The following is a 19,022-nucleotide window of genomic DNA, read 5'->3' as shown; positions in this document are numbered from 1 at the left end:
TTATTATCAGGTTGTCCTAAAAGTTCCCTGAAAAGCCTTCAGTTAATTCAAAATGCTGCAGCTAGAGTACTAACAGGGACTAGAAGGAGAGAACATATCTCACCCATATTGGCCTCTCTTCATTGGCTTCCTGTTAATTATAGAATAGAATTGAAAATTCTTCTTCTTACTTATAAGGTTTTGAATAATCAGGTCCCATCTTATCTTAGGGACCTCATACTACCATATCACCCCAATAGAGCGCTTCGCTCTCAGACTGCAGGCTTACTTGTAGTTCCTAGGGTTTGTAAGAGTAGAATGGGAGGCAGAGCCTTCAGCTTTCAGGCTCCTCTCCTGTGAAACCAGCTCCCAATTCAGATCAGGGAGGCAGACACCCTCTCTACTTTTAAGATTAGGCTTAAAACTTTCCTTTTTGCTAAAGCTTATAGTTAGGGCTGGATCAGGTGACCCTGAACCATCCCTTAGTTATGCTGCTATAGACTTAGACTGCTGGGGGGTTCCCATGATGCACTCAGTGTTTCTTTCTCTTTTTGCTCTGTATGCACCACTCTGCATTTAATCATTAGTGATTGATCTCTGCTCCCCTCCACAGCATGTCTTTTTCCTGGTTCTTTCCCTCAGCCCCAACCAGTCCCAGCAGAAGATTGCCCCTCCCTGAGCCTGGTTCTGCTGGAGGTTTCTTCCTGTTAAAAGGGAGTTTTTCCTTCCCACTGTCGCCAAGTGCTTGCTCACAGGGGGTCGTTTTGACCGTTGGGGTTTTTATGTAATTATTGTATGGCCTTGCCTTACAATATAAAGCGCCTTGGGGCAACTGTTTGTTGTGATTTGGCGCTATATAAATAAAATTGATTGAATTGATTGATTGATGTGTAAACGCAGCATTAACACCCTCCCCAAGTGAGTCGTGCGGCATGATCTGCCTTTTGTTTGGTGGACTTGACGAATCCCAGGAACTCCAGCTCTGACACTGCTTGAATAAATCGAGCATGCTTTAGTTCGTTCACCTTGCCATAATCGCTGGACTCAGGATCCTTGCCCTCTGCCGCACTGACAAGCGCAACCCTCAACCTATCAAATCACTTGAACACAGACACGCCATATCCGTTTGTTTTAAAATTAATTACTTTAGTTCATTAATTTGATTTATTTGTTAAATACTTTATATTATTTAATAACATTTTGCTATATTTTCCAGTATTTGTTTTTCTATTTATTTTTTGATAACTCTCACATCCGAGGGGGTGGGGTTAATGACGTGAGGGGGCGTCGCCCCCTCGTGGCGCAGGGTCTGCATTGAAGTCAGCTTGAAGAAGTGAGACGGTGGCATTATGTCCGTTCACTCTCTTTGTAAGAACGTGAGGAGGCTGCCTGCTATAGTTATTTTTAAATGGTGTTTTTTTTTTTGTGTGTGTTGCAGTGAGATCAAAATGTCCCTATTATACATACAGGATTCTCCAGCAGTGTAGTTTATCTGCAGTTTGTTCACACTGTGTCAGCTGTGGTCACCAAGTGAACAGTGTGTTCAGTGTGGAGGTCGTTCACATTCGCCCTGCTTGTGTTTGTGTGTTTGGATCAGAACAAAGGCTGTGGCTCGCTGTTTCTGCCCCAGCTGCTTTCCGCCTCCGTTCAGGCCTGCTGGACAACAGGAGACACACAGATAAGATGCACTGGCTACAGTAGTGTGCGTTCACATCAGGCCATGAGTGCAACTGTTTCACGGATGCTGACAAAGCATGCCACCCACCATCAGCTTGTGGGTGTGGTGTTGGGGGGGATTTGACTTCCCTGCCCCCCCCACCCAAACATCTGGGCTTTGGTGCAAAACCTGGTGTATTTGTGATGTGTTCAATGTTGAGGTCACTTTTGGTGTGGTTTACGTGTGCATGTGTCAGGACCAGATCCATCCTTCTTTGCCTTTTGACCTGTAGGATAACAGAAATAATCTGTGCAGCAGAATTGTTTTGATGATTAGCTGTTGAAGCAATTTAACAAGGAAAAACATTTCAGTTTATTCCTAGACATTTCCAAAGCATAGGATTGTACTCAAAGAAAAAGAAAAAAAAATGCACTTGTGTGAATGGCTGGCTGGAGAGCAGAGTCCATCCCCTCCTATTTAATATAACTTAAATCTTAAGACTCACTACATTAAGAGGATATGATCAGAACAAACATAAAAATCTGTTCTTTGATGCACCAGATCAATCCAAAAAGCAGTTCCGGTTTGCTTACTATCTAGATGTCTGTCACCTTTTAGATGGACAGGGGCGCTGCCAGGGATTTTTTTCGCTCCATGAAAAGAAATCTTACTGGGCCACCCTCATTATTTTGACAGTCTTATAATTGTATTAGGGGTCTTTCTGGGCTCCTGTAAGTCATGTGCCCCTAGAATTCTTCTCCTTATTCTCCTCTTTACGGCACCCCTGGGATGGATGAAGCAAAATGACAACCAGGCATGGTTGTTGTTGAGAAAGTGACACTTTCTGCACATAAATGTACTAGAGAAACTGTTTACAGATTTATGCGGTTGCATTCTAAAGTTCAAATGTCACAGTAACGCCTTGACACAGCCCTCCAGAAAGGATTATGTTTAAACTTGGCTGTAGAAAAGTGAAGGTCTTCAACTGAGGTGCAGAGTTGCTGCCTGTTTTCCCATAGAAATGGACAAAATCAGAAAAATTGTTTAACAGAGGTTGTGTCCTAAAGCTCAAACAAATTGTAACTACACACATCCCTATGGAAAGGATTTTATATTAATTCAGCCAAAGCAGGCTGTTTCTTTGTCTCCCTCAATGTGTGGTTGTGACGTTGCATGTAGCTTGAAATGAGCTTATTTTCTTAAATGTCTAGATCTACCGTGACGTGAATTTAAAGCATGAACTTGGAAAAAAAAAAGTACGACTTGAACAAAAATCAGCTTAAATCAGACAGCAGGTTTTGTTGTGGTATTAAATGAGTCTTAACATTGATTTGAACTGCTTTGATTATTTGACAGTTTTTTTCAAACATTTTTAAAAAGACATTAAATGTGTAGTTAAAAAAAATCAGCAATAAAAGTTGTAGGAAATGTACAAAATATTCAGCAACAAATTAACACTTTAAACCAGTTTTACCTTCTTTAAACATTTGTTTAAATGTCTTTTAAGGCCATGGCAAATTGGTTTAACCTGAACTGAAATATTTTTCCAGTATTGTCAATGCTTATTAATAAAATAGGTTTTATATTTGTATATAAGGAAACGTACAGCTGGTTTATCAGGAATCTGTAGAGATATTTGCATGTAGATACTTGAGGTGGTACACATCTCCTGGTGGATAATTTATTTTTCTTTTTATGCCACCACAAACCCTCCTAATCTTTAAACGAGTATGAGCTGAGTCACTCATCAGACACAACAGTGAAGAATAGTCTACGAGATGCTCCTTCCTCTGCGTAGTGTTATGGCCCGTTCACACGGCACACGGTGTTAGCTGAACGAATGAAAAGTCACAAAGCCACAAACCGTCAAGGGAAAAGTGCACGAATGAGCCTGTACCTCTCCCATCACCAAAAAGCCTTTGGAGTCCACAGCGCATAAAAGAACGAAACAAAACCGCAACTAACAAAAGGAAAAACAAAGAAAACTGCAATCTTGACGTTGTGATCATTTCTGCAGCGAGTCTGTGCTTTCCACAGCCACCCGCAGCTGCGTTGTCTTAACAGGTTTGTCTTCACTACATGTGCACGCACATTGCAGCCATCTGTGGCTGTAATGTGCATAAATAGTTAAAGTAGTTGATCAAACATTCTTGCCGCTATTGTTTCTGTATGAAAACGTTGCTTTTCATCTTATACATGGACGAGTCATGTTCAGCTCGTTGGATCTTTAGTTATTGATCGTTCCGATATCGTCAATGTTTGTGCAAGACATCGGACTTGGGAGGTTGGACGACAAACGTAATGCTGACTGTACGGGAACTACACAAATGATGAGGAACCGTCAAGACAGAAAGCAAAATAGAATATGAATGAGTTGAAATTGTCGTCAGGATTCGTTTTTCACATTTTTCAAGTTTGAAAATTCTGATGAAGCACCAGCTACAGCAGGGGTGGCCAAGTTCGGTCCTCGAGAGCCACCTTCCTGACACTTAGTTGTCTCCCTGCTCCAACACACCTGAATCCAATGAAAGGCTCATTAAAAGTCCGCTAACGAGTCTTTCATTGGATTCAGGTGTGTTGGAGCAGGGAGACAACTAAGAGTGTCAGGAAGGTGGCTCTCAAGGACCGAACTTGGCCACCCCTGAGCTACAGGAAGGACAGCTGTTAAACGATGTCTCCAAAAGTCAGTGTAAGTCCAGATTCCTTGTTTCGTTTTGGCTTTGGTGTCCTTCGTTACTGCCGTGTGACGGGGGCTTTACTGTTACTGACACTGCCTAATCTGCAGCAGCCTCGATGCCAGAATCTGGCTTCTGGGGAAAACTGTTTCTGACAACAAAACTGCAAAATGATTCTAGTTTCGAAAACATTTGCATCCATTCAAATAAAGGCATTTCTCTGAAGGTAATTGGTTCCTGTAGCTGCTTGCGCAAACACTGACACAACTCACTGTCCAACATGCAAAGGCTGCCGGTTAGTTTCCTGCTTTATTTTCATATAGTGAAATGAGGTTGGGTTGCCCCCCCTTTCGTCTAGTGTATGTGGAAACAGGCAGTGTTGGCTCTGGAAAAGCTTTTCTGTATTGAGTTTAAACTTTGAGCAGTGACCTCTAAGTAGCTCTCTGTTTATTGGAACAGTGTGAGATGATCTGTTAAAATAACACTATTTGCTTCCTCTGCCTCCTTCATCAGAATCTGCTGATACATTTAAAGTTAGTGTAGAATTTTGTACAGTCGTGGTGAGGTTGCGTATTGTTTTGTCTGCCAGTTTCTTCATACAACCCCTGGCAATAATTATGGAATCACCGACCTCGGAGGATGTTCATTCAGTTGTTTAATTTTGTAGAAAAAAAAACAGATCAGACATGACACAAAATTAAAGTCATTTAAAATGGCAACTTTCTGGCTTTAAGAAACACTATTAGAAATCAGGAAAAAAAAATTGTGGAAGTCAGTAACGGTTACTTTTTTAGACCAAGCAGAGGGGAAAAAAATATGTAATCACTCAATTCTGAGGAATAAATTATGGAATCACCCTGTAAATTTTCATCCCCAAAACTAACACCTGCATCAAATCAGATCTGCTCATTAGTCTGCATCTAAAAAGGAGTGATCACACCTTGGAGAGCTGCTGCACCAAGTGGACTGACATGAATCATGGCTCCAACACAAGAGATGTCAATTGAAACAAAGGAGAGGATTATCAAACTCTTAAAAGAGAGTAAATCTTCACGCAATGTTGCAAAAGATGTTAGTTGTTCAGTCACCTGTGTCTAAACTCTGGACCAAATACAAACATGGGAAGGTTGTTAAAGGCAAACATACTGGTAGACCAAGGAAGACATCAAAGCGTCAAGACAGAAAACTTAAAGCAATATGGCTCAAAAATCAAATGCACAACAAAACAAATGAGGAATGAATGGGAGGAAACTGGAGTCAACGTCTGTGACCGAACTGTAAGAAACCGCCTAAAGGAAATGGGATTTACATACAGAAAAGCTAAACGAAAGCCATCATTAACACCACAAACAGAAAAAAACAAGGTTACAATGGGCTAAGGAAAAGCAATCGTGGACTGTGGATGACTGGATGAAAGTCATATTCAGTGATGAATCTCGGATCTGCATTGGGCAAGGTGATGATGCTGGAACTTTTGTTTGGTGCCGTTCCAATGAGGTTTATAAAGATGACTGCCTGAAGAGAACATGTAAATTTCAACAGTCATTGATGATATGGGGCTGCATGTCAGGTAAAGGCACTGGCGAGATGGCTGTCATTACATCATCAATAAATGCACAAGTTTACGTTGATATTTTGGACACTTTTCTTATCCCATCAATTGAAAGGATGTTTGGGGATGGTGAAATAATTTTTCAAGATGATAATGCATCTTGCCATAGAGCAAAAACTGTGAAAACATTCCTTGCAAAAAGACACATAGTCAATGTCATGGCCTGCAAATAGTCCGGATCTTAATCCAATTGAAAATCTTTGGAAGTTGAAGAAAATGGTCCATGACGAGGCTCCAACCTGTAAAGCTGATCTGGCAACAGCAATCAGAGAAAGTTGGAGCCAGATTGATGAAGAGTACTGTTTGTCACTCATTAAGTCCATGCCTCAGAGACTGCAAGCTGTTATAAAAGCCAAAGGTGGTGCAACAAAATACTAGTGATGTGTTGGAGCGTTCTTTTGTTTTTCATGATTCCATAATTTTTTCCTCAGAATTGAGTGATTCCATTTTTTTTTTTCTTCCCTCTGCTTGGTCTAAAAAGGTAACCGTTACTGACTGCCACAATTTTTTTTTTTCCTGATTTCTTATAGTGTTTCTTAAAGCCAGAAAGTTGCCATTTGAAATGACTTTAGTTTTGTGTCATGTCTGTGATCTGCTTTTTTTTCTACAAAATTAAACAACTGAATGAACATCCTCCGAGGCCGGTGATTTCATAATTTTTGCCAGGGGTTGTATTTTTTTGCTTCTTTGTGGACGGGGATTCACATCCTCCTGCCTTCTATTTTGATGAGCTATATTGTTGATCCTTCATTAATGGGGGGGGGGTTGAAACCTCTTAGCCTGCACTAGCAACTAGATGTCAATGTATAACAACTGATTCCCCTCCTCAGTCTTCCAGTTGTGTAGCAAAAAGAGTATGCATGCACCTTCTGGGCTGCTGTAGTGTACCAACATGGTGGACTCCATGAGGGGCTCCGCTCCCACACCAATATGAAGGGGCTCATTCTGAACTCATGACAACATGAATTCGTTGTTTGGGGTAATGATATCCTAATGAACAGATGACTGAATGCTATATTCCATTTCTGGTAATAAGCATTCCTAAATCCTACAAAGTATAGCTACAAATGTATCGATTCTAGCAAAGCCTGGTCTCTCCAACTGTCATGAAAACCTGATGACATTTAATAAAACTGTGGCAGAGGTAAATATCTTACTGAATTACTTACAAGGTTTTTTTGTTTTTTTGTTTTTTTTTGCACACCTCACTCACCTTCAACCGCTTACTCCAATTAAGGGTTGCAGGGAGGCTGGAGCCTATCCCAGCAGTCAGAGTGTGAGGCAGAGTACACCCCGGACGGGATGCCAGTTTGTCTCAGGGCCACATATAGACAAACAAACCCATGCACAGCTATGGACATTTTTTTTTTTTCAACTCTATTTATTGAATTTTCTTCTTTTAACAAACAAAGCCTGGTGTGCAGTCAAGCATAATAGCTGACAGCTTATACATTTAGTCCACATTCTTCATGTTCCAACTGCATGTCAACCACCTCCCAAAGGCCAAACATACACACTCACACAAAAAATGTAGTGTAACAGTAATCGAACCTTCTTGCTGTGACGCAACGGTGCTAACCACAAAGCCACCTTGCTGCCCTTTTTGCGCACCTGATGGTCTCTTTTTTTAATTATAACTTTAATTTAACCAGATAAAAAGCCCATTGAGATCGAAACCTCTTTTACAAGGGTGACCTGGCCAAGAAAGGCAGCAACACACGTCATCATAGACAATCAAGAGAACGTTAAAAACAAATAAAATACAAGCAATATACAGAAAAACAATCAGCTTGGTCATTGGAACAGTTTAGAATTTAGTCTTACAATGTAACACAATTTATCAACCCCCCCAACATTTTGAATGTGTGGAACATCACCAATTATGTTTGTCAAATGTGGCGTGTGTGAGTGACTGACGGAGAAGTTTGCAGACTCATTTTTACTGCTTCCACAGTAAACAAATGGTATCTTGTGTGTGTGTGGGGGGGGGGGGGGGGGGGGGGGTGTGTGTGCGCAGTGAAGCTTTAGGTGGAGTTGAGGTCCTGCACTTCATTTTTCTTCAGCTAATGTGTTCCTTCATGTCACTGTTTTCTTCTGCTGCTAAACCCACATTTACAATTTTAAATCTGCCTCCAAACGCCATGTGGCTCTCGTTTCACTCACTTATCCTTTTGTTCGTGTGTGTGTGTGTGAGAGAGAGAGAGAGAGAGAGAGAACGTCCCCTTTCACATATTTCTGCAGAAATTCGATCCATCCTGAGTCTGGGGTTCTAGAGTTAATTTCAGTCAACAGGAGAACAGCTGTGTGTGTTTTGTCTCTTTCAGACAGAATTTGGTGTATTAATGCCTTCAAACTAGAGCAGTACTTGAATAAGTACATGCCTCCTAAGGCCCCACACTAAGTGTTTTTAAAATCTCTGGATCTTGATTAATTTGCATTTGTGGAAAATAAGGCATGAGACACTTGTGTGCCTTTTTTTTTTTTTTTGTAACATGAGGGATGAAGTGACACAGGGACTCACACACGCGCAACACATTTAGGATGCAACAAATGTGCCTTTTGAAGAAGGTAACCAGTTAATACACTGTAACAAACATTTGTTTTCATGATTGTATGAACTCCCTCAGTTGAAGAAAACACGTGCATGAACCCTGAGGTCGAACTAATGCTATATATGCTGTCGACACACTTCCTGTTAGTTATGCTTTAGCTTTCTCACACCTGACCAAGTTGCTGACTCACAATCTTAGTTTGTTAAAGTGTGCTTCCCACCACCAATGGGATAAGGAATGTTAAATTGTGCTTTCAAGCAGACTACAGTCACAAAAACACTTACCATCCGTCGCTTCCAACAAAGCCGTGGCCCAGTCGCGGTCATCCTGCCTCCCGTTGCTCGCCGGTCGGTGTCCGTAAATAGCGTTCCTGCGGTCGAACCGTTTCCAGCCCTTGCAGTCCGACCTACTCCGGTCATTGTGGTCCTTTAATCACTTAAGCTTTTTCAGCTGTTCTCTGAGTTGCTGTAATGTCCGGTGAGCCGAGTGCGGCCTCATTTCGGATCGCTTCATCCACCTCTCCGTATTCTCTCCTCTGCCACCAGACATAAACGTCCGCAGCTCATCCACAGACCACGGTGTGGTTTTGTGCGAGTAAAGTGAAACGAAAGAAAACAGCGGTCGCTGTAACGCCGCTGTGACTATTTAAAAATGGCGGGTTTTGATTTTCCTCTCGGACGGTGCACTCATGACTCGTCCAGTGACGACGTTCTCTGACCAATCAGTGGCCGGCAGCCTGTTGACATCACATTTTAGTATCGGCTCAGCTCGCTTGGAACTGCTCCCAAGCAGGTACTAAAAAAAAGGACCCGGTACCAGATACTACCCTAATGGAAAAGCAAAAAAAGAGTAGAGTCGAGCCAAGTAGTGCTACTTTTGTGAAGTGGAAAAGCGCCCTAAGTGCAACTTGTGATGACCTGAATACACACAACTCTCTGCTAAATGGTAAATGGACTGCATTTATATAGCGCTTTTCCATCTGCATCAGACGCTCAAAGCGCTTTACAATTATGCCTCACATTCACCCTGATGTCAGGGCACAAGGCGATGTACAAGGCGCTCACTACACACTGGGAGCAATAGGGGATTAAAGGCCTTGCCCAAGGGCCCTGAGTGATTTTTCCAGTCAGGCGGGGATTTGAACCCATGATCTTCTGGACTGAAGCCCAACACCTTAACCACTAGACCATCACCTCCCCTCTGCTGATAAAGAGGAAAAAGCATAAAACCATTATTTTGCTTCTCAACGCTAGATAAAATTTAATGAGTAGCATTGACTTGGATTAAATGTTTTTCCTCTCAAGTAGACCAAGTTTCATAACCGCTTGAAGTTGGCAAACAAATTGTGGTAGTTGTGCTAATGTTAGTCTGAATTTGAATTAACGTGTCAAGAGTCTTTCAAAATTGTCTGTTGGGGAATGACACAAATAATCAGATACTGACATAAATGGGTAATACTCAGTTTGTGGAGTTTGATTTGATGTGTTGCATATGTTAGTTTTAACTATAGAGTTTGGACTCATGCTGTTAGATTTTCTGTTTTTCATGTATTCACTGTGACCGCTGGTGTTGCTTCAGAACACAAGAAACATGGAAAAAGTGAGCTGGAGGAGAGGCGGGGACACACATGAAGGCAGAGGGATCAGGAACACATGAGTGTGACTGTTTGTTTTCTCAGACACATCTTTCTTTGTGTCCTTCAGTTGCCCTGCACATATTTATACTGAAGTGCAGGAGAAGGCTCATGTTTGCCCACGCGGCTTTGTGGTTGTGGGTCAGTCCACACAGTGACCTCGGCAGCAGACTGTGTCCTCTGTTAGCAGTTTGTGGAGCAACATGTTTCATTCTACAGTTCTTATCTGTTGTGATAAGGATGTAAGACATTTTAAAATTTTTTGCATGAAATTATTATACGATTGAAGGCTGCTTACTGAGCTGAAACTTTCTCTCTACTCCAGAGCTGCCCAATTTGAGGCCAGCAGGCCTCATTTAGCCCACACTCCTGTTGTTTTGGCCTTCTGTTGTGGTTATGAAGCTCTGCAAATGGATGAATTAAACACATTCTAATTGACATTTTCAACTTGTATATAAGCTGACAACTATTTTCTATGTAAAGATTTGGTGGTTTAATCTGTACAGAGAACTGAGCAGCGCTTCCTCTGTGCTCAGAGCTTTTCACTCTTAGTCAGTCTGGACACCTGTGCACATTTAGCACAAGTGAGTTCCGCCACATGAAACCGGTACCCCACACTTAGAAAGAGACAACTGTACTTGCTAATTGTCACATAGGTGCTGCATTCCCCCCAAGATGACAGACTACAGTGACTTTTCAGAAATGCATTCAAAAAACACATTTGAGGGCTAAAAATGCCTCTGCGCAACAATGTGGTCTAACTAGACTCGAGTACACCCCCCCCACCCGGCTTTTCCAACATGGAGAGCAAATAGACTGTTGAAGGGCTCCAACTGCTATAGATGATGTTGGATCATCGGTGTTCGGCCAAGTTGTTTTGTCTGCTATAGCAAAAAGGCTCATTCCTGAACATCAGGAGAGATATTTAGAGAACTGTTGAACCCCCACAATATTTCCCTCAAAGTTTGCCAGTTTTGCCAATTTTGAGCAGAAACCAGACAAGCTTTATCCAGACTTTTCAACTACTTTATCAACACTCCATCACCCTACACAGGAGAAGCCCTGAAGGTACATAAATGTTTGGATGCCTACAGCTAACAGCTGGGCGGGTGCAGAATTTGGTCATACTTCATGGCTGTAATTCTACTCGCCTGATATGAAGTGTTTGCTGCATAGTCGGGAGCCACTTGCTTTTCACACCGCTCTTTATCAGCGGGAAACCGATAAAGATGTACCCTGGAGCCCTTCTTCTGATGGCTCATGCAATTGTGCACAGCATTGGAACACCATGTTGATGTAATTTGTCTAGACAGTCGTAAATAACTCGAAAAAGCACAACTGATAAACATAAATATCTATTGGTTCCACTCATTGAGGAGGGAGGGTTGAGGAGGGAGGGCTGAGGAGAGAAATTTTTGTTTACATCCTGAAGTCTGGTGCAAGTGTGACATTAGGTGGTAGCAAAATAATTTTTTTTCACAGTCAAGCAGACTTGAAATCTGGTGATTCACAGCCGTCACTTTTTTGGTCTAGATTTGTTTGAAAGATGCAATATTAAAAATGTTATCACAGGGAAATGACGGTTAGAATTCTACACACAGAACCAGAGTTGTATACATTTTCTGCCCACCTCCCTCATCATTTGGTGTGTTGCAGCAATTTTTCTCCCTGAAATAGCCAATGCAAAGGTGTGTGTGTATATAAAATTTCAACTGACCAGATTCAGGTGTGAGAATTTGCTGTAGATCTGCAGCTGTCCAGGTTTCCATGAAACCAGTATCCTGTTGTAATCGTGACAGCTGATGTGAGGAAACTGTAGCATATTCCATTGCTAGTGTGTTTTTATTTTTGACAGATTTTGGTCACTCACCTCTCATGATGTCATCTCAAATGGCTGCACTTAGATGATGAACCAAAATCTCCACCACTGGAATATGCTCCAGAGTCCTCTGATCATTGGCTCTGACAGCACACCAGTTTCATGCAAAATTATATCCACGGGATATACTCATGGCAGCAAGTATCTGTGGGGGGACAACTCTATTTTGCATCCCCCCTCCTCTTTTTAAAAGTACTGAGTATTTGGACGTAATATTGACAGACTCACTTGTATGCAGTTTGCTCATGGGTAACTTGTCTTTTGTTTCCCTGCATGTCTGATCCCACCTAGGTATGGACCTGTCAGCCAATCAGGATGAAGAAAGTGACCAGGAGGTGTTCCAGGTGGAGATTTGCCGCGAGAACAGGAAGTGTGCATTCCGGACCGCTGCTGGGAAATACTGGACCCTGACTGCTAACGGAGGCCTGCAGTGCACCGCCTCCACCAAGTGAGAACACGCGTGCACAAAATGCACACACATATCGCAAGTAAGACGCACATGTCCAAAACGTGACTACTCATTGGATGCACATCTGCTTCAGTGTGAACTTTGACCCTTTTGACTCAGAAGCAGTTTGGGGCGGTCACTTCTGCCAGATTGAGCACATTAGTGTGCAACCTGAAGAAACCTGGTGTTCAGGGAAATGATGGCTCTGTCCAACCAGAGTGCTAGCTGTTGACCTTTGACCCCTGACCTCTTTGCGTGGTTCTCGGTTAAAGACCATGACGGATTAAAGGCTGAATTCTTGGGATGCTCTGAGTACACAGTTTGAAGCTGAGATGTCCTTTTTTCCCTTCTTTTATTAGGGGAGGAACAAGCAACGGAAGGAAATTTAAAGTTTTAAATAAGTTTAGGAAAAAATGCAGCTTTGTTCTGTTGCAGCTTCTCTTTTTAACACCAGTAGATTTCCTTTTAAGTGATTCTCTTCAGGCAGAGTAAAGCACACATGCAAAAAACCACCTCAAACTAATTGCAAAGTAGAAAGAACATCTTGTATTTTAATAATCCATTGTGAAAATAGTAATTATCTTCTTGTTGACGGCTGTGCTGAATCAAATAACGTCTGCATGAAGCAGAATGAGAATCATGTGACCCGAGCTGACTGTTGGCCTGACCCCACCCTTTTTTCCCCAAGATAAAGCAGTGCTGTGGAGGGTTCACAGAGCAGGATGTTCATCACATTCCTCTGATCTGGCTCGGACCCTCTGCAGAGATCAGAGCTCCGTCACTGTGGTTTCTGTTCTTTCTTTGAAAGAATTTCAGATTTGAGCTTTATTTTTCCCCATTAAAGAGCAAAAAGTGACCTTTCACCCAAAGAATAGCCTGAAGCTACACTAAAATAAAACTTAACTTGCAAAATGTGATCTGAGCTTAGGTGTGGTGGTGGTGGTGTTTTATTTTTAGGTGCATGATAAAACTCATCGGTGTATAAATTATCCATCTGAATAAAAGGGTCAGAGCTTTCTGTGGTTCAATAGCTGAATGTCCAGGTTCTGTTTCTGCTGCCTTTGAATAACTGAAGTCAAAGCAGCACTCGGATGTGGAAATGTTCGGGCGGTGTCTCAAACGCACTGCAAACAAGATGATAGTTTTCTAAAAGTATGTGTTCTGATTGGGACGTACACAAAGTAACGATAATGAAATTTGGTGGAGAGGCTGGTTCTTGGTTCTAACAAGTATTTCTTTCTTGAGCCAGATGCAAGTTGTTTATAGCCTGCCACTGATTTTCATGGTTTCTGTTCATTGGTGAAAGAGCGCCCCCACTGACCGCACAACAAAAACTGTAGCGTTAAAACTTCAAAGCTGAGCTGTTAGTGTTGTTTTAACCCCACTGTGATTAAAAAAAATTCCAATGATGTTTCTCAGTAATTCGTGTTGCTTCGGTCATCTGCAAATGTGTTTTAACTCTGAAGGCATTTTAACTCTGTCCAAATGAGTTTTTTTTTTTTTTTGACTGCCTGCATTCTGGCTGTGTTCCTGCCTCATGACCGGAGGTTTGTGGGTTCACATTCAACTAGAGGACTTTGTGACATTGAAATAATCAAAATCTCTTAAAGTACATGCTGGAGTGTTAAATACACAGGTGTCTTAAATTAACACTGTGAATGTCAGAAGATTTTAACACTCAAAAGGGTAAATTTAACTCTGAATTGGGGAGAACTGTATAAACAAAGCAACGGTGTTAAATTTAACACTTGAGGACTTTGCTGTCAGGTCCTTGGTGGAGGTGTGTGCTCAGAGTGCCTGGGGTGTTTTTTTTGTTTGTGTTTTTTTGGGGGGTCACTAGTTTTTTACTTTGAGATTTAAAAAGTCTTTTAAATCCTGTGTATTTTCCCATGCCCACGTGCTGCTGTACATTTATCCTTTTCTTAGATAAGATAGAACTTTATTGATCCCTTGGGAAGACTCCCTCAGGGAAATTGAGGTTCCAGCACCATTGTATAGCAGCACACTGTGTAAAAAGCACACAGAGCATCAAAAGTGAAAGTAAACAAAAAAGACCACAATTTGCAAATAAAAATACCAGACATACTGCTCACTACTGGTTCACTGGCTACCACTGTTCCCCTCTTTCCCGTCCTCTGTCTTCCTGTTACTCCTCCTGAGTGAGAAGTTGTACAGTCTGATGGCCTGAGGGACAAAGGAGTTTTTCAGTCTGTTGGTCCTGCACTTGTCACTTCTTTTCTTGTCACTTCCGTTATGTTTCTTTTCTCTTTGCATCTCTGTAGGTCGGCTAATTGCTACTTCGACATCGAATGGCGCAGGAAGCGGCTGACTCTCCGAGCTGCTAATGGGAAATATGTCGCCGCCAAGAAGAACGGCCAGCTAGCCGCCACGATCGATTCTGCAGGTCAGTTTGATGTGTTGATTCAGGCCTTCAACACCACGCGTGTGCTGCCGCGGCAACAAAAAGGCACAGATTAAAAACTGATTTAGGAATTTTAGTCAGTAATTAAACTGTAATGATCTTTTCTCAGGAACTGATTTGTATAAAAAAAGTTTTAGTAACGGTTACTATTCAAACTAACCACTTCCCATTAGGAGGGACCTAAAACAAAAGTAACGTTTGTGTGTGGCTCTTGTGCACGTGTACTGGGCCTCTTCTGGTTTGTAACTTTTTTTTTATACGTGTATGTCGTCGATGAAACGGACAGCAATCCCACATTTGAAGATCGGCAATAAATTAACTTTCAGTGAGCGCAAAAACGTTTGATCATACATTATTTTAGGTCCATATTGTGTTTTTAACAAATTTCATAAAGTGGATGAGAAACGTGACCTGGCAGCAGGACTGAACATTATACAGTCGAATTGCCGTGTAGCGTTGGGCTACCCTTTCACTATTGTGCAGCTGCTTGCAGCCACATCTTTTGCAGAAGTCTGCATTTAATTTGTCCTTTTCCATAAAAACTGCTGAATTACCAATGCATTGGCAGGCGCCTCCAGAGAGAAAAAAAAAATTGAAAATTGGCGGCCAAATTTGCTTGGTCTCGCAATGTTCCGAGTACATGCAGGTGTCAGTCTTGTCATGTTTGTTTGTATAAAAACCTGAGAATCTGCACAAATTCAATTAATAAATCTTCCAAGTCCAGCTTTGGTACTTTCAGACTGTCACTTCTTCCTGAGTCACCAAAATGGCTTCACATCCTCGTGAACATCAACTCTGCCACTGTACGTCTGATCAGCCTCAGTTATTAACCAGTTGACTTGCTGGCGGTCCCACAGATCCGTCTCAGAGCGGTGATGTTGCTCTGCAAGCTCGTAGTGGACCGCCGTCTGTTGCGTCATTTAATTTGTGGCCCGTCTGTTGCTCGTCTAGTGCCAGCATGCTTTTGCTGCTGCAGAACTGTCAGCAGGCAGATTAAAAGATGCTGACTTGAGTCTCTTAATGGATTAAAGGTGAAGCTGTGCTGAAGCATCTTTTGGCTCCCACAGCTCATGTTTCTTCAAACGTTCTGAGTAAACGGTGTACGGACACACAACAAACTGGTCTCCCACATGCAGGAGGTTAATGTGCGTAACTGTTTTATGATCAAACACACAAGTTCAGGTATCTTTGTTTCCCACCAGGTGAGTCGGAGGAGTTCCTCATGAAGCTGATTAACCGCCCGATCATCGTGCTGCGCGGCGAGCACGGCTTCATCGGCTGCAGGAAGGTCACTGGAACTCTGGATTCCAACCGCTCCTCTTACGATTACTTCACCATGGAGTTCAGAGATGGAGCCTACAGCCTTCAAGGTCAGTGAGGCCACAGAAGGGGGTCGGTGCCTTGCTGAACAGCGCTTTGAGCAAAACACTCCAGCTGTTGCGAAATCTGACTGTTTTGGAGAACAGTCACACAGCGTTGGTCTGGTATCATTCGTCAGCACGCGGAGACGACTCCTGCAGGCATCAAGGGATTAAATCACGATTCTCATTACGGATTTAATCAGGAGGCGTTTGAGCCAAAGCAGGGATTTTATCCAGATCATTTCATTGTCTTCACATTATGCAAGTCGAACAATGCAATTATAATCTGGAACATTTCCATCCTGCCACCCCCCCCCCCCCCCCCACCTTTGTGACACGATCACTCCATCTGCACATGCTGTAATTTCAGACATTAAATCTTTTCCTCGTCCCTTTGCTTCTTCTTTTTAACTTTTATTTGTTTGTCCTCCTAGTTGCATTCGAACGCCTAAACCTGCTTTTATATCTTCCACTATGGACAAAATGTGGAGGACACACTGTGTGTGTGTGTGTGCGCGCATTTTCATTCTCACCTCTGACCTTTTCATTTCCTCTCTGCAGACTCGACGGGCAAATACTGGATGGTGGGCAACGAGCAGTCGGTGGTGAGCAGCAGTGACACGCCCGTCGACTTCCTCTTCGAGTTTTGCGACTACAACAAGCTGGCCATACGCCATGCCGCCGATGGAAAGTACCTCCGCGGTGACCATGCCGGCGTGCTGAAGGCCAACGCTGATGAGCTGGACTCCGCCACACTGTGGGAGTACTGAATTGGGGGGTGGGAACAATGGCAACGGGGACGTGGTCGCCCACAGCTGTGATGCCGATAAATTAATTGCAGCAACACTGCGTAGCGGCACTTCCCACCCATAGATCTACCTATCCATCACCCCCCCAACCCCTGTTTGTTCTTTATTATATCCTGTACTTATGACACATGTTGATAAACTGCACAGAGAGAGAGGATATACACAGAGGGAACAAGACGGAAGAGCAAAGGTCTCCTTCCATTCTCTCATTCCTTAATTTTTCTTTTTTTCTCTGCTCTACTCAGCAGTGCCGACCTTTATTTGTTGCCATAGTTACCGCGGGGCTGTGCACTTTTTCCTGCTCCGATCTGGTTTGCTGCTGAACCTGTCGCTCGCTGTCTCCTCGCCTTATGATTGGCTGCGCCTGTTCCCAGAGGTGCCCCTGTCTTTGTAATTGTCCGTTTGCGCAGCGGCGCGTGTCGGCAGTATTTATAGTATCCGCCGGATCAGTCTCTACCTGAGCTGATCTTCTAAACTACGTGAAATCAAACTGGAATGAGCGACGGTGAGTGACGGCGACTCTGGTGTCTGCGTGTAACTGTAGGATTTGTAGAAGTGAATTCTGAGTGCGTTTGTTTCTGGATAAAGCCTCGGGGGCCTCGGGAGTAGATCCAGTAAAGTTAAATATGGGTCTTATTCATCTCAGTGAACACCTCTTTCTTGTGAGATTCTCTAGCAGGGTTCTAACTGGTAGCACCTCCTTTTTCCTGGACCAAATAGAAAGTTGGTCCAGGAGCACTTGCCCCTTCTCCCCCTCCATTACTAAACAATGTTTAAGTGTTTCGCACCTGATTACTGCACTCGCTGGTCTTACTGGAGTTGAAACACATTTCTCTGTCCAAGGCACAGACATTATCATGCGTAAACGTACAGCGGGTAACTGTAGAACCTGAGATGAAAGGATGCGCAGACTGTCTGAAAGCTGCTTTTTGTTCTCCAAACCTTTAATACTGGATTGACAAACTGTCTCCTCATCTCAGTAACTTTCCAACAACAAAACTGGATTCTGGTGCTATCGAGTCATAACGCATGTGAATGTCGTCTCCGCCTGCCTGTTCCCGTTATGCAAGATCAAGTCTTGAATCCCACGTCATCCTGCCCCTAGCGATTAAAGAGCGACGTAACCAAATGGAGGCTGAGTGCTTCTTACGAGAAGAAATTCTGACTCCTTCATTTTGGATTTTTCCCGTCCTGAGTCAGAGTTGAACAGGAGGAAAAATATAAAAATACTTTGTGTCATGCGGCTAAATTTGTCATGAGGTTTTCTATCTCAGCCGTGTAGCACACTGCGCCTGCTTGTTCTGACCTCTGACATGTCACGTGGGCGAACAGCTGCCGTTTGATTCACCGCCCTTAAGCGCTCTGCTTTCACAGAATGTCACATTAAGCTCCGGTATCCATTTGCGTTGTCTTCATCTGATGTGGAACAAACATCTGTGCGATAATTTTTTTTTTCTTTTGCACCTTTACACTCATCCATCACAAAGGGTTGAGAATCAGATGGGAAGTAGCAGTTCTCCTTGGTGACTGCAGTCTCCACAGAAACCAAACCAAGGTTTAGCCAAACAGACGTGGACGGTGAACATGTGGTAATGACTGTGCCTTACTGAGTTTAGGGCAGTAGGAAAATTCACGTCTTTGCTTTATATAACTGGAATTTCCTTTTTTGTATTGTTTTGTATAATTTTTTTGATATTGTGGAATAATCTCTCTTGTGCCATTGGTTCGCCTGGAAACCGACCAATAAAAACTGGGATATGGAATGCAAATGTGATGTGTTCTCATCTTTATTCCTCATGAAACTTAAACTTCAGATTATGCAGCTTTATATCTGATTAAACTGAAGTTGCGGTTTAGGTGGTAAGTCGGGTCAGGACTCTTGCAACCACCTAAGTGGATACATGGTTTAAAAAAAAACATGAAATGACATAAGAAAATCCTGTCAGATATCTTAACTGTGTGTTAAAGTGGGGGAGTTGGTGTGCAGGAGAGTTA

The 19,022-nt window shown here is 42.7% G+C and overlaps 1 protein-coding gene across 1 annotated transcript in view; it reads left to right on the top strand.

Annotated features, from left to right (window-relative positions):
* LOC117527518 (fascin-like) overlaps positions 1–18,796 on the top strand; it is a 40,579-nt gene extending 21,783 nt beyond the window's left edge. The window contains exons 2-5 of the mRNA XM_034189906.1: positions 12,279–12,435; positions 14,718–14,839; positions 16,060–16,227; positions 16,780–18,796. Coding sequence (XP_034045797.1) covers positions 12,279–12,435; positions 14,718–14,839; positions 16,060–16,227; positions 16,780–16,988 — 656 coding nt within the window. The 3' untranslated portion in view covers positions 16,989–18,796. The remainder of the gene's footprint in view (positions 1–12,278; positions 12,436–14,717; positions 14,840–16,059; positions 16,228–16,779) is intronic.
* Positions 18,797–19,022: the final 226 nt, after the last annotated feature.

The sequence above is a fragment of the Thalassophryne amazonica genome, chromosome 16, assembly GCF_902500255.1.
Source record: "Thalassophryne amazonica chromosome 16, fThaAma1.1, whole genome shotgun sequence".
In the NCBI taxonomy this organism is placed as follows: Eukaryota; Metazoa; Chordata; class Actinopteri; order Batrachoidiformes; family Batrachoididae; genus Thalassophryne; species Thalassophryne amazonica.
Note: the sequence above shows the minus strand (reverse complement) of the source record. Positions and strands in the feature narration are given on the sequence as shown.